Source organism: Halictus rubicundus, chromosome 7, assembly GCF_050948215.1.
Source record: "Halictus rubicundus isolate RS-2024b chromosome 7, iyHalRubi1_principal, whole genome shotgun sequence".
In the NCBI taxonomy this organism is placed as follows: domain Eukaryota; kingdom Metazoa; phylum Arthropoda; class Insecta; order Hymenoptera; family Halictidae; genus Halictus; species Halictus rubicundus.
The window spans coordinates 5,591,233-5,607,653 of NC_135155.1; the positions used below are offsets into that span (position 1 = coordinate 5,591,233).

The 16,421-nt window shown below is 37.1% G+C and overlaps 1 protein-coding gene across 3 annotated transcripts in view; it reads left to right on the forward strand.

Moving 5' to 3' along the window:
* The window catches only part of Eif4g (eukaryotic translation initiation factor 4 gamma), a 48,966-nt gene that overhangs the window by 18,715 nt on the left and 13,830 nt on the right, over nt 1-16,421 (forward strand). For 2 of the 3 annotated variants that reach the window (XM_076790594.1, XM_076790595.1), the window contains exons 2-7: nt 6,463-6,821; nt 7,107-7,361; nt 7,542-7,677; nt 7,768-7,968; nt 12,054-12,250; nt 12,937-13,822. In XM_076790594.1, coding sequence (XP_076646709.1) covers nt 6,463-6,821; nt 7,107-7,361; nt 7,542-7,677; nt 7,768-7,968; nt 12,054-12,250; nt 12,937-13,822 — 2,034 coding nt within the window. Of the gene's footprint in view, nt 1-468; nt 855-6,462; nt 6,822-7,106; nt 7,362-7,541; nt 7,678-7,767; nt 7,969-12,053; nt 12,251-12,936; nt 13,823-16,421 lie in introns of those variants that run through there. The other variant, XM_076790593.1, reaches the window with a different exon arrangement.

Sequence of the window (16,421 nt, forward strand, 5' to 3'; positions counted from 1 at the left end):
GGGTCTTTGTTGCGTTCGCTGATCAAGTGGACGATGACATCATGGTGCAGCATTGCCGATTGAGAACTCCATGGACAACGGAGACAGTGTTGGTAACATACCGATAAACCCTTCGGCACTGTTGTCTGTTGTTTTCAATACGTCGGAACTGGCAATACCTATTCGAGATTGTCAAACGAGTAATTATCACTAAACTGAACGGCAGCGTGCTTTTACAGTCGCGCAGCAACTTGGTAACATGATCGAACGAATAATACTCGAAACGAAATAAACCAGAAAGAAAACTAAATAAACCGACAAATTCTAATACAAAAAAAAAACGATCATAGATTTTAGTCTTCTTTGTGCACTCTCTCGTTGCTAATGAGCACGTTCCCAACTAATTGTTCGTTAGACCTTGACATGATCGTTATTTGAAAAGAAATAGCTTGTCCACGCGTCATTTCATTCGGTATTCGGTCAATTGTTTCGGCCAAGACGCGCCGCTAACACTGGATAAAAAAGAAAATTTACATCAAGAAGAATGGTTTCGAGATATGGCGTCTCGAAGGAGGGCGCAGTGGGTGTTGCCGTTGGCGTAGGACCTATGCACTGTCTCCTGCCACATTGTGGGGGACCCCATCATCATCATCACCTTTCGGCCCCCCATCCACAAAACCCGCAGCCAGGTCACAATCACCACGTGCATCCGGCCCATCAGCCACCACCCTCGCCGAGTCCCCATTTGAATCATCAGCTGAGCCATCATCAACTGACCGTCAACATTAACCATCTGAGTCATCAACAACAACAACAGCAGCAGACCCAACATCAACAAGCACCGCCTCAGTATCGCGTGGTCACTGCGAACGCTAGTAAGTACGAATATCGATGGGAAACGGAACGATCAAGATTACCGTATACATTTAACGAGGATAATTACAATTACTGTTTTTCTGTTTCGATGAAAAGATTTTCCAAAAACATGAGTATTTTCATTCATAGTCCTGCTTTATTGTACGCTCCTGGAATTGTGGAGTCTTGTCTTATATTAATTAATCGGTGTGTCTGATGGTAAACTTTCGTTGACCGACAATGTGGTATATGCGAAACCTACGGTTCATTGCTGAACGTCTGTAGAAAAACTGAACGTTGACCTTGACGCGCGTATATTCTTCTCTTTTGTTGCTTCTAGCGTGAAGACGGCAGGCTAGTCACATTCTCAGAACGGGTGCACGTGTTGCGATATGTCCACGTTTATTGCAACACTTGATTCAATATTATAGTTTCCTGGTGGTTAAATTTTTTATCCAATGGTTGCACGGTATTGGTTGAAACTGGTATTGTCTGATAATTCGAAGATGTTTATCCTTTCAAAAAATTTTTAATTAAAATCCTTTCGTTTTGCCATCGTTTTTCTTCTTTTTTTCAGTGCAATTTTCGAACTTCTCAAGTTTATCCAGGAATTTGTAACAGAGGATTTATTACTTAATAAAACACTGAAAGTATAATAATTAGTACTGTTATATTAGAACGTGTCTGCTATATTTTGCTAACTACGTAACATTTTTCCAAGTATTTTCTGTTTTACAATTATTTCGTTAATTATCAGAAATTAAGCAGCCGCACATTTCTACCGCTTTTAAACAAATGTTTGCATGAACTTTATTTACATGAGAGCGAAATGTTGATTTGCTCCATCATGGACATACATTTTCGTGACCAATGGAAGCACTGTCTCGAATTTACATTTCAGTCTGTTTCGTTTTCATTTATCCTGAATATGTATTTGTATCAGTGCCTACCTTCTTACTTTGGATAATACAATGGAAACAAAATTTCGTAACTCGACTTGAACTGTGTAGCAGTTGGCTAAAATTGGTCGGTAACTACTCGAGGCTTGCTTTTTATCTCGATCCGTATCGGTCATTCATTGCTTACCTGTGCATATGTATAACAGCATACGCGTATAAGTGTCGTACACCTGTGCGTACAAAAGAAATGCGCATACACGCAGCCCGTTATTTTCGAGCACACTGGAAGTAGTTAATTTGACCTGGTGCCCTATCTGTCAGGAGTCGAACCGTTTCAGTCTATTTGCAGACATACGGCCAAGCTCTCGAGTTGTACTAAATAATCTCCGCGAAAATAAGTTTACAATATCCCCCTGATGGAAATGTCAAATTTGCTATTCTCCTACAAAAGTTTTATCTCGTATTTTTTGTACCGGTAATATTAAATTCAAGGACACTATCGACAATCGGATAACAGGGAATTATCTCCTATTATCTATTGTTTAAAACCAGAAACCGATCAGCTTTCTTACCTTCAATTACTTATACATGTCTCTGGAATTATGACCTACGAAGAGCTCAAACAACTACGGTCATTTCTTACAATTGTAGAGTCATAAATTCTACACTGTTTTTGTTACCTTTAAAAATATTTCTGACTTCCGTTAACACGTTGACTGCCATGTCACCCATATGTGGGTGACGGAATTATTTATCCACGTTTTAAAATGAATTTTTACGTTGATACATTCATCGTACCAAATTTGATTAGGATCTGTGAAATGCAAGGAAGTTGGAGGACAACTCAATATCATACATTTAATTTCTTTCAATTTTTATTTCATTAAAAAACTTACTTTGATTTTATGGAATTTTTGAGGTTCCTAGTTTGGCAGTCAAAGTGTTAATGTAAGTTCTCAGCTACTCTATTGTCCTTTTGTACCTGGGTAATCAGTGTCGCTAGGAGAAGTCTCCGATGTTAAATACTCTCGTGATCTACGAACGGTTACCGTATCGATATATCGGACAGCTTAGTATTTAGGTTAGTCCTTAGCGCCCCTGAGCGGCATTGTAGACAATTCACGAAATAGGTCAATCGATAAAATGCTTTCTACCTTGTACAGTTGCGAAGGTACGTTCGATTCTTTCCTCTTGCTTGACACGTTTCGTCAACGTTACCCTCTGCTCTGATAAAACGTTTTAAGGAGTTCTAGCGATAACAGTTATTTCGGTAGTTATTCGAAAAATTTATCGCCGTTTTAACGATCGTTTCTTTCCGCATTCCTCGCAAAATATACTTTGTTTTCGTGCAACTGTAGACGCGTTGTATCATTCGTATAATATTATTTTTTTCTTCTTTCCTATTTCACGTTACAACATCACAATGTTTTTAAATATACAAAATATCGGTTAACAATTTACACGGTTATAGTATACTTTTCATACACGGTGGAGAGTACATATATATTTTTCTGTTCAATTTTCCATTGGGACATTTATAAAAAAAAAATACATGTGTATATTAAGTTAATTTATATTTTATATAAGTCGTCTGTTGTGGCAATTTTCGCGTTATCCATTGTAGATAATACCCGGCAATTACTTTTTCAGATATAATACATTTGCTCGGTTTATTTCATAAATTAGTTTACTAATTACTCTGATAGTGAGAATTCTGATTTTTTTAAGCAAATGAATTTATTGTCTATGACGACAACACGATACTATTTCAATAAACAGCTTACGTAGATAACATTGGAATACCGCATTCAAAGATACACCACACATTTTTTTTCAAACGTTTAACTTCAGTTGTATTACTTTTGCTTATCATTCGTAATCTAGTCGTTGACGGAATTATTTTGCACAGAGACTTGTAACTGTCCATAAGTACGCGAGTACATGATAAGTAGTGTGTGCCAACAGTAAAAGGTGTATGTGTTACAAGCTCTACTCTATCTACATTTCAATAAAGAGACGATAAATGCGAGCAATTTATTTAATATCTTATCATTGGTGCTTTAGTATTATGTAGACGTCTCGGTAATGTATCAATTTACTTCTATCGATATGTTTCCTAGAATCTCAAGATACCAGACATTGTTGCAAATTTTATATTTTGTTGTGTACCACTATTATAAAAATTAATTTCACAGTATCATTATGTTGTCTTATTATATACGACACTGTAATAATAACCACAGTATCACGTACAACGTCAGAACATATTTTTCTACGTTTATCACTTTCACACGTTAGCGTTGGCATGTACTGCTCGCCACGTGGCCGATGTATGATTCGTTCTAACCTCACTTCGACTTTCACGTGCATTATCTGCAAGCATGCTTCGACTGTTCCTTTCGAGATAAAAAATTTGTAGTACTATTTTAAAATCGTCTAGTTCGCGTATTAATCGCTTACAGTTGAAATCAAACTACGAGAATATACTTCTCATCGTTTCCGCACATCATGTCGAGATTTATTGGTGGAAGTAGGGGAGTGGAAAAGACAGAGTCAGAGAGGGAGGGAATTGGCACCGGAAATGACGTATTGCATTCTGGATTGAATTTTCCAGGCCACGTTCCTTCACTATGTTGATACACACACACGCGCGCGCGCGAGCGCATGTCTTAGATCAGTCATCATAAATGTATACATTTGCCTACTAATATACACGTCATAAGTACGTGATAGTGCATGAGAATGACAATATCTCTCATTGTCTCGTCCGTAGGAATATAATTCTCTATTAATGAGATCACCTAATGCATTGTAAAGAATACTTCAGAAAGAGAAATTATTATCAACTAAATAATGCAAGAATCGTTCAAGGCGCAGGTTACGGCTCTGTTCCTGTTAAACGATCTCGAGTAAAATGTTAATGCAAAATTTCGTCCAATTTCTTGATTTCGTTATACCCACACACAACTAGCCGTGATAAATGACTTTACGATGCGTATTAATTCATCATGTACGTAAGTGAATGTTCTAATATCTGAAAGTTATTCTGTAACCTACAATTTACATGTTTTCGTGGTACTTAATACGATCCTGGCGATGGAGTTCGGCCTCGCCCCCCTTTCGTGGCAATCAATGCACTTACGGGACTACAGATAGCAGCACTGCTCCGGTCCCTGCCCACATGTGCAAAGATGGCCGTTCGCGAGGCCGTCCTCTCGGTTTCTTTGCTCACGTTCGAGCCCTGCTGTCATCCGATGGTTACATCGTTGTAAAGATCTGTTCGTTCGAATAGTTCAAAGGTTTGCTTGACGAAAAACTATAGCCAGCTCCGTGACGCGATTTTCAACGGTGAGCGACGAATTCTCCATATTTGTTTTACTCCTCTGTCTCTCCCTATTCTCTTAACGTATTTTTTGATAAGTTTGTGGCATGTGGTAAAAAAAAACAGTTTTCGCGTGAATCTTTCGCTGTTACCGCGGTTCACTGTTCGAATCTCGCGATTTCTCGCAGCGAACGACTTTTAATTCCGACGACACGGTATTTTCGAACTGATTGCGCTCTCTGGCATCTCTCGGACGGCGACGACGTGTCAAACGATGTCTGCAATTCCACGCATAATCGCTTTCACGAGTAATTCATTTAACGGCCGAACGGCAAGCACAGCACGCCAATAAAGTATATAGTATCACGCGTATGCGAATCTGACGGCGCAATAGAGATCAGTTTTATTTTCTTTATTTTCGGCATTCTTGAAACGGATAGCTCTGATAGGTGTTATAGGTACACTATGCTAATGAATGATGGGATTGCTTTATTGACATTATGTGCTGCGTAACAATCGTTGATGCTATTCCAATGAATGATTACCTCGGTCGCGGATAAAATGCATACGAGACACAAACATAAGATGGTGCTGGTTCCTTTTATTACCAGATTTTTCGTTTCATGCCGAGCATAAAAACTTACTTGAATAATCGAGCAAACTGTACAGATGTTCGTGACAAGTATAATTAATTCGGGTGGGTTTATGCAGAAGTGATTAATATTTTTATTTCTTCAGTGAATTACTGATTACTGTATTTATTTATTTATTTTTTTTTTTTTCTTGAGTGAAATAACTGTGCAACATTCGCATTTTCTAATTTCGATACTATCACATATGCAACGTACGCGCGTGCAAGTCTCTCGTTAGCGCAAGTACTTGTTGAACAATCAACTCGTGATAACTTCAAAGCGACCTTGAGAATGCAGAAAAGTTTTTTATATGTATTTAATGCAAGCTGTATTACCCCATATACACGGGCAAATTAAACTCTGTGCACGGGGTTACTAAAACAATTAGTATATCCGTGTAAATATTTAAATGTGCTAATTATGCAAATAGTGTTATATTACGAACGAAACAGGTACAAAATAAATCGATATATTTTATTTTATTGTGACTTACTGTCCATTAGTCGGTGTTATTTCTATAATTATTTAAACCTAGCACGAGATGTTATCTCTAAATTCATACAATCAAATTATACCGAATATGCTATAGGAACCAGCAAACACAGGCACGCAAATAAACTACTGTACGCAACATTGGCCGTTAACCGTAACCGTAGAGTCTGTGAACTCACGTATACGTGACACTGGCCGATAATCGGTGCTTCAATGAAATTACATATGTATATGTGACACGAGATTTCAAAATGTTAATTTATCGGTGTTCTTATGTTTTTAGGATCAGACTTTCATGTGTCTGGACAAAATTACGGCACCCAACCAGGGGGCCAGGTGGGCGGGGGAGGGGGTAGTGTAGGAGTACCTGGGGGTAGAGGACCTCCACCACTCGGCGGTTTACAGTCCATAGGACAATCGGCGGCAGGTATACCGCCAGGAGGTCCTGCTGGAGGGCAAGTACCATCCCAAACCCCAGCACCCGGGGTACAGTCACAACAGCCGCAAGGTCCGGCACCGACTACCACACCCCCCGTGCATACCCCATCGCCGCAGGAAATGGGAAAACAGGCCCACCTACAACCTCAGTCGCAACCTCTATCACAAGTATATGGGCCGACGCAAACGAGGCCGACCTCGCAAGTGAGTATCAATTATTTAACACGTTGCCCGTAACATTACAATTAAACAAAAGCGGAGCCCCTGAAATGACGGTATATTGTTCATATAATTTTATGTATTTTTATTTCTTTTTTTATCTGATTAAAACTGTCCACCCATGTCCACATCCGCATGACTCATCGGCTCAACAAAATGGCTGTGAATTTAAGAGAAAAAAAATTGTCTCGTACAGCAATTATTCAACTCAGAATATGAAATCCAATCCATAGTTGGAGCCATGCTTATTAATATGTTTATCAATTTCAGGGTTATTACCCACAAGGTGCAAGACCACAACAACCAAGAGGTATTAGCCACAGGGGTGGTCAAGGAGGTTCTGGTGCACAGGTAGTAGGGATGTCGGGTGTTGGTGGAGGTGGAGGGCAACCAACAACGCTATATCATCCGGGTGGTTTGCCAGTTCAAACCGGGGCAATGTTTCAAGTCCCCCCAAATATTCATCCTGGCCCACATCAGCAATCTGTATACCCCATGAACAGTCAAATACCCCTTCAAGGACTAGTTAAGTAACGACAACGTATATTTCTTGCTGTGCATCATTTATATTATTCGTTTAATAAGGAAAGGACAATATAGCCTTGGTATTTATGATTAAACTAGGATTAGTTTATAAACAGTTATCACATTTATTGTTGATATCATCAATGATCATAAGCGTAACAAGTTTTATTGTACTTTTAGTTTGGTGGTCCACCTCAGAGGCATCAAACTCATCAAAATCAATCATATTTTGCACCATTTCAAAATTCAGCCATTCTTACGGCACAACATATGTTTGGATATAGCACACCCACAGCAACTCCAGTTCATCAACCTTGTAAGTACTACTGTAGCATCGTAGCATAGTTGTACAATGACAAGTAACGATATTAGCTACTATTACTATTACTATTCATTGTTTTTATAGATTATTGGCCTGGTCAACCTGCAAATCCACAGTTAAGTTTAAGTAGAGCAGGTGCAAGTGCTGTCACTGGAGGGGCACAACATGTTACAGGCCCGCTGGCCGGTACCCAAGGAGCCCCAGTTGTACCACAAGGTACGATTCAGCAGTCTACGCAACAGGCCCAGCCTTTACCTGCAATGGGTATATCTCTTTCTCAGACTGGTAAGTTATAAGCATTTTAAAAATAAAAAATATGTACTGGGTGTTTCGTAAATCGTGGCATAACTAGCCAGAAGGTGATTCTACATGTAAAACTAAGTCTATTATATAAAGTATTGAGTTCAGAGTCTTTGCCTTTTCATACTTTTTGAATTAAAAATTCATGCTTTATTTAAATTCGATAAGGAATGTTAAGTATTTCATTTAAAAGAAATAAAGATCTCTTAATATCTCGAAAGGAAAAAAAAACAAAGTAGTGACAAAACAATTAGAGCACTACATGCGCCCCTCAAAACCATATAATTTTTATTTCAAACATTATTTTTTATGATGAATAATTTACGATTTATTTGAAGTCACATTACGAGCACTACCTAACTCTGCCACTCTTAATAACTTTGTTATGTATACAGATACAACGAAATGTTTGCAGTGAAAGTTATCGTATTTGGAGGGGGACAAATCTGTGTGGGTAAAGGTCATCTGAAGGTCATATTTTCCGAGATCTTGTTTCAACACTTTTTTTTTTTTTTTAATGGAAATACCTACCTTTTGTATCGTGAATGAAGAGAGTATCAAATTCTGTGTACAAATGTATTGACTTTCATATATCCTAAATCTAATAGTTAACGAAATATTATCGAAATAATTTTCCATGTGTACTTAACACATTCAAGTTCAGCTTACAGATAGTAGGTACGAATTGAAAAGGATTTCGATAATGTCTCGTTAACTATTAGATTCAGGACATATGAAGGTCAATACATTTGTACACAGAATTTGATACTCTATCGATTCATGATACAAAATGTAGGTCATTCCATTTAAAAAGACTACTGTTAGTAAGACCTCGGAAAATATGATCTTGAGGTGAGATCTTCACCCACACTATGTCCCCCTCCAAATACGAGAACTTTCTCTGCAAACATTTTTTTGTATCTGTATAAATAACAAAGTTATTACGAGTGACAGAATGAGGTGGGACACACTGTATATACATGTTAGACATACATATAATAATAATAATAATAATAATAATAATAATAATGTAATACTGAATACTTAATAATGTAATGTATTATTATAATAGTGCAATACTTAAAGTAAGAGGTAACATATTTCCCATGAAAAGCTCATTACTTATAAAAAGAATCCATATACAATTGCGAATAAAAGTTTCCGGCCAGTTACATTTTTTGGTTTATATTCCAAAAGCGAAATCTAAAAGAATTTTCACTAATATCGGGTAAAAGGGTATCACAAATAAAGAGAAATAATACAGGAGATAAGCACCGTTTATCATTGGATGTATGCTTGTTTACAAAATTAGTAAACTAGCCTGTGCTAAAGTTTCTGGCTACGTCATTTCACAAAAGAAATCTTATAATATAATAGAGTTAACATTTATTTTATTGTGCACTATTGTTAGTATCTTGTAGCCATGCCTTTCGCACAGATGACAGCAGCACTGCGTCGTGGCATGGTGTCGATTAATCTAGAAATAACGTCTAAAGGAATTTTATTCCATTCTTTTTTTAAAGCTTCATATAATTCTGTCTTGTTTCGATGTGTAAATTTATTTACGCGTTAGTTCAGCTCCGCATAAATGTTCAATTGGAGTAATATCCGGGTATTAAGCAGGCCACGTCAAAACTTTTATATTTTTGGAAAATTAGCATTGTTTAACCACTTTTGATATTTGTCGTTATCCTGTTGAAAGACTCAGTTTTCCACCATTTTTCTTTCTGTGTATTGTACTAGATTCTTGTCTGAAATATCTCGGTAAAATTATACCGTCCATCTTTTCTTTAATTTCTATCAGTGGACCGACCCCATGAGCGGAAAAGATGCCTCAGACCTTATATTCCCTTCGCCATATATTACAGTTGGCATTTTATACTTCACTTCGTATCTTCTGCCAATTGTACGTCTTACATACTGTCTCCCATAATTTCTAAATAAATTAAATTTCGACTCGTCTGAAAAAGCGACATTCTTCCAATGCTCGATTGTCCAGTGTAAACTGATTTTTTTGCAATTAAAGGTTTTTTTATCACATTCCTCTCGTTTTTCTGATTAAAACTCAGTAGGGCTAAATACCTTCAGTAGGGGTATTTACACGAATTCTTAATTTCATTTGTTACACAAGTAATTATAGCCGTAATTGTATCGTGTTTGGTGCTATTTTCATTAGAAAAAAGAGACCAATGTGATGGTAAAAGTCTCTTTGATGAAAACCCAATATGTAAGAAGAAAGTTCTTAAAAAGTTTTTGAAAAATTAGAAAAGTCTTTTCGAAACTACGGAAAGAATACTGTAGCTGGAGCATGACATATTTGAGTCCCATAAAGGTTCCGAGCAGGGATTCGAACCCTAATTTCCCTCGGGGGAATTAACTCAAATTGAGGGGAATGCAGTTACCCTTTCTTCGCCAGGATCGGATTAGTCACGTGACCGGGCCGTCCAGGAAGCGTGGGGAATGGCGTCGTAGAAGGGGAAGGGTAGAGTGGAAGACAAGTCTTAATCTGGCAATACTGGGTTTAGACAAAGAATCTGTAACCCAAGTAACCTGATTAATACGGATTTCAGTAATAGAACTCATACGCCATGTTTCCAAATAATCCACGAAATAAATGAATATGACTATGTTGTTTCAATATTGTCTATACTTATGTTCTATTTTTCGGTGAGAAATAGATACAAAATGCGATTCTGACATGTTTAGTTCTGCGTGTTCGCCGAATTTCCAAACTCTATTTTCTCAGAAAACGAGGCGTCAATATGGAAAAAAACTTATTGTATATTTTCGACTTATTTTCTGTAGAATCACCCCCTCCACATTTATACCATTTTTGGGACACCCTGTAAACATATGGAATAAAATAATTTACGAAACTTTAAAGTCGTTTTTTAAGGACCTTTACACACTGTCGACCAAAGGTCACCGGCGACCAGTAGGTACGAGACAAGATAAGAGCTCTCGTACGCACTTGATGGCAACAACCAGAAATTGTTATATTTACGCCTGGAGGTGTTTCAGAATATGAAAAAAAGGAGTCTGTTTGATGATCTGTGTACGATACTGACAACTTTCGAAGACTCGCTGCATTTGGTCGCCGAGTATGGTCGACAGTGCGCAACGGTTCTTAGAGGACGATTGACTTGAAGCCCAGGGTTCCTTTGAAACTTTTGTTCCTCGCGACGAGTAATATACGATGCAGGGAAAAATTTTGACCGTGAAATTCAAGGTCGAGGACAATTTTGCTGCTAGCTTTTTTTTTAGCAGATCTCCACGCTATAGTGGTGTTACGACATATAATTTTGACACACTCTGTACATTTATTACTGTTACTTCATATAATATTTAACTTTGTTACTAGAGTGTAAAAGTAGATATAAATACTATTTTTAGGAACCGTCCAAAATTTAATCAACTGTGCTTTCATTTTATGAAAATGTTACCTACGGATTCATACATCCGTATTTACATGATAGTAAACGGCCCCGAGCGTTTTAGTATGATGGATTACAGTAACCTTCCTTAGTAAGCCGGGTTTAGGTTAAGGTTTAGGCATCAGGTTAGGAACCCTTGTTCTAAGTAAAGAAAGAGAGGACATAAATCTCGGAAGCGCAATTCCACGAAAATTTAAAGGTTGTAAGGAATTATTTATGACCCGGAAGTTCCGGGGGCACGGAAGATTTAAGATCTTAGAATCCTTTCTTAAGGATCTTCACCTGTCCATGGTATATTATCTTAATGCTCAGGTATGGAGGTTCAGGTAAATCCCTAAACTCGGGAGTGTTCCATAAAATCCTTCTTGCTTAGCTTACTCTCAGTTCAGTTCTCTCTGAGCAACAGAGACTAAAGGTTCTAGTAGCTTGACTGCTATCCGTAGTAGTCATTTATTCAGTTTAAGGTTTAAAGTAATGTACGTTATGCATAATGTATATAAAATGTATGGTGGTGAGTGCTTCGTTAAATATTTAGAATTTTATCGAGTATTTGCTACATTATTATTGAAATAAATAATTTCTATATTACCTGACTGCATATTATGCGTAGAGTGAATAATTGTTCGTACTTTATAGACGTGTACTCAGGACATAATGGTGGTGCGACAAATACGGCGAACAGTACGATAAAATCTCGGAAACCAAGAGGACAAAATGCTATTACCGATATAGTAGATCCGTCTACTGGTAAAAACATTAGTCATGAAATTTATAAAGATAATGAAACTATTCCGAGTGGTGAATCTAGCAATCGTGAAACTCCTCAGCCACAGGTGAGTTGTATTGCAATATTAGTTTTTTGACAATTGACTACAAGAGTTTCATATTTATAATATTAAATTTGTTTCATAAAATAGCCCCCCTTAAATTTCACTTTGAATTTGATAAATAAATAAGGTGAGAAATGTGCGATTAATAATGTACTCTTCTAGTCAGTTGTTTATGTTATTAGTATGTGTGCCAAACAGCCATAGTTATTGTGATATTGCTACTTTCGATTGTTTGTTATAGGATTTTCAAGATTCAATAATACCTGTAATTAATTAGCAAAAATATAAATTTTTATTGCCATTTTCATATCCTGTTTTGATGTGTATAGACTGTTCTATTGTATGTTGATCCTAACTAAAAGGGTAGTTATTTTACTTAAAGACATTTCTTTTAAAGAGGATTACATTCAAACATTTCCCATTGATTGCTATTGATTTTATAATGAAAAAGATTAATTTAGTATGTAATACTATTATCACGAAAATATTGTCATAAATATTAGAAGCTATGGCTGGAGGGTAACAGACGCATATAATGTATTCAGCGTTTCTTTTATTTCTCCTAGTACATTTGGTTTCATTTCTCGTCCTATGATTTGAGTTTGGAGCCAGTTTTTAGTTGTCAAGCATAATCTTTATTCGATTGCTCTGTATCATTGTCTATCACGCAGAATTGGTGATTGTTACAGAACAATGACGCTGAGGTGCAAGCCGAGTTTGCGGCGCGGGTTGCGAAAACACTGACACAAGTCGCGACCGATGAGTCTAGTTCCGACTCGACGGTACCGACTAGTAGTGTATCAAACACACCCATGCCACAGAACATAGCGCAAAGTTTACCAAGTTCTCAAACGAGTTCTAGTAATGATGCGAGCAGTCTGTGTAGTACCAGTTCACCAACGCAAAATATACCTACCGTAACCGCGTTGTGTAGTCACTCGTCGTTAGGTACCACTAGTAACGTGGCTCAAGTAGACTCTAGTGCGGTGAAAAGAGAGTCTAAACCACTCCAAATTCCTGTCAAGGAATTTCAACCTCGTGGCGAAATGAAAAGTGTGGTCATTGAGGAACCACCGCCGCCGGCTACTCCACGTAATTTAAACAAGGATGATATTTCTGCGCAGCTATCCGCGATGACTGTTACTGAAGAGGAGGTGAAGAGTACGAGTGCTTCACCTACCGTCACACAGGTGTCGATTCCCCAAACGAATACACCAAGTACGAACGTTCCGGAGGTCCCAAAACCGTCCGCCACTGCCCCATGTGCTAACCCCCTTCCTGCCAGAGAGCCGTTCCCTAATTTATCCAGTAAGAATTCATCGAGTTCACCGCCTAGAAGGAAATCTCAGATACACAGTCATAATCAACCCGCCGTCGCGACGGAGCTGCATTCGAGTGCCAAAGAACAAAAGGAAAAGAAAACGAGAGAGAAGAGTGTCAGTTCCAGAGGCGCTACTCCCACACCTGCTCACAACCAAACTGACCATCATCCGAAAGCCAATGGAGATGCAACTGTTGATAAGCTGGAGTCTGAACCTCCTCGAAGTGAAGCTCAACAACAAAAATCATCTGACGGTGAGTCCATCAAAAATTTTGTAATCGTTCTCATTTTATTCTTGTATTGCTTCAACACATTTTCTATCAATTTATTTCATCGGATACATATATGCGTACAGTTCAGAAAACAGTTCTTATTAGGATTTCATTAAAATGATGAATAATACAAAGAAAAGTGAACTTTTTATATCGCATTATGGCAGTAGCCCATATGTTTGTTCTATAAGATAATGCAATCACACACACTTTGCTTTTTCATCTACTGTCAGTATAAATATTACAATTAATAAGGACTTGTATTACGCTGCGTAAATTTCAAAAAGTACTTTTTCCATGGTATAAATCAGGAAGGTATAACTTTGTAAAGACTTAGATTTATATAATATTCTTAAGAAGAAAGATCGATCCTTTTTTGAAGCTTTGAATACTTGCAACCTTTTTATTTAAAAAATTGTAGCACATCTGCTTACATTTTATAGTAAGAAGTGCTATAGTATAGTAAGAAGTGCTTATTGAATATCTTAAATATATTATCCAGACTTATTTGATTTAATTGATTTTGCACAGTTCTTCAAAATATAAATTACGTTCTGTCATTATTTGTACACCTCAGGTATCGTTAATATCAACTATTAAATATTTTATTGTTATCATGTTACTTATATTGTAGTACTTCATCTTGAATTTATAAGTAACCTTGTCTAGGAATATGCGTATGTTCATAACTAATGTATGAACATACCTATTGCTCATTCAAGCAGCAAGTGGTGGAAAGTGATTTGAATTTATTATGCTTATACAAACGTTTATTATGGTTAATTACATTTATTACGTTCATTACTTTAATTCTAGAAAAATCGTATTCGAGTATTACGAAAAAGATCAACTTGGTATAGGTTAGGATTTGATTGTCGAGAATCAGATAGTTTCTCTCCCCTTGCTCCGTGTCCACGTAGTTTGAACTTTGCTTTCACGATAGCTTTAAGAGTCGTCATTGTCTGTAATTCAGCATGTAAATAATCATGAGCTTCCAATTGAGTCGTTACACTTTTTTTGTATGTATCTGAAGAGTTCGCCTAGTTCTGAAATTGTTAGGTACAATGGTATGAACACTATACACAATCGCGAAGATGCCTTTATATAGACACGTGTGTACAGGCGCGTAAGAGGTGATACATATCTTTAAGTTACGCACGTGTGAACAGCCGACATGAATATTTCGAACTATCCCTTTTCTATATATAATGTTTTGTATTCGTATACATAACGTCGTGTAATTGTATCGTTCGAATACTACTGACAGGGGTCGTCGGATATTTCTGTGGTGTCGCAATACGATTTGCTTTCATTCTAACCTCTCAGTTTCATACTTTCTGTTACAAGTCCTAAACGTCGGTCTCACGTCGCGAATTTTTTTTTAGACTAAATAGTTCGTTTCTTGATTTTCTGTTTCAAAATACATTAATTTACGAAAAGTGCAAAACAGGGAATATTTATCTTTTAATACGAAATCCACAAAAGACGTTGAATATTTCTAAAAATAGTGTATAAAGCAATGGTTTTGAACAAAGATCATCATGCTACACTTACGTACTTGCATTATTAGCGCAGATACACGCGCAACTGTTCAAGAAAGTGGAGAAAGAGTGTTTCGAATGTGTAAAAATAATATTTAATTTAAAATGATTGACTTTCGTTTTATATTTTATCGAACTACAAAATGTACCAGAGACAAAAGTGCATTGTGAATATTAACACGGATGGAAATAACTAATCTTTAAATATCTTTAGAGAAAGTTATGAACAGTGCTTTACATCGAGTCGGAAAATTAAAAGAGAACTGTATAAACGTGTGTTTTTTTCGGATCAAATTTTTCTTGCATACTCGTCAAAATGGGTAACAAAAAGAAGGGTAAGTTCATGATTACTACGTAAATGTGAAACGAATAGGACGTAAGTCTTGTTCACATTGTGTATTATTTTTCCAACATAGAAATTAGCTCGTCGTGTAAAATATACATTTGAAATATCTCCTTGGTCCAGGTATTTCAATCAGGGCAGTGTACAAATATCCGTACTTCAATGGTCCTTCAAAAAAGTAGCATAGTAAAGTGGTAGTGTGGCATTCTTTTGTCGTTGTTGGCTCGATAGTTTCATAAAAATATTAAAAATATACCAGAATACAGACATTTTGTAGTCTATTGGAATGCACGGTTTCAATGTGAACGGGTCTTTCCGCAATGATTGAAACGCTGGCCACAGGAACTCCGAAAGGAGCTTCGTGCCAGACGGTGACATCATCGTATGAAAAGGCGCGAAACGTACCGAAGATACACGAGCATTGACGATCGTGTAGCTGGAGGGAGGATCCCGGTTCCTTTCCTCATCGAACAACGAATTTCCTCCAGTAGCCAGCACGTGCTGTGCTAGCCGGGCGTATTTTTACTCCGTTTAGCCCATTTCCCTTTTCCTTTTATAATTTTTTTTAATCAAGAAACTGTATATTCATAATTATACATAACTACATATTTAAATTAATACTTATTAGCTTTTAAATGTATATACACTACCACGTAACGAATACGCTTATTATATTGCGTCTTACTGCAGTCCGTTC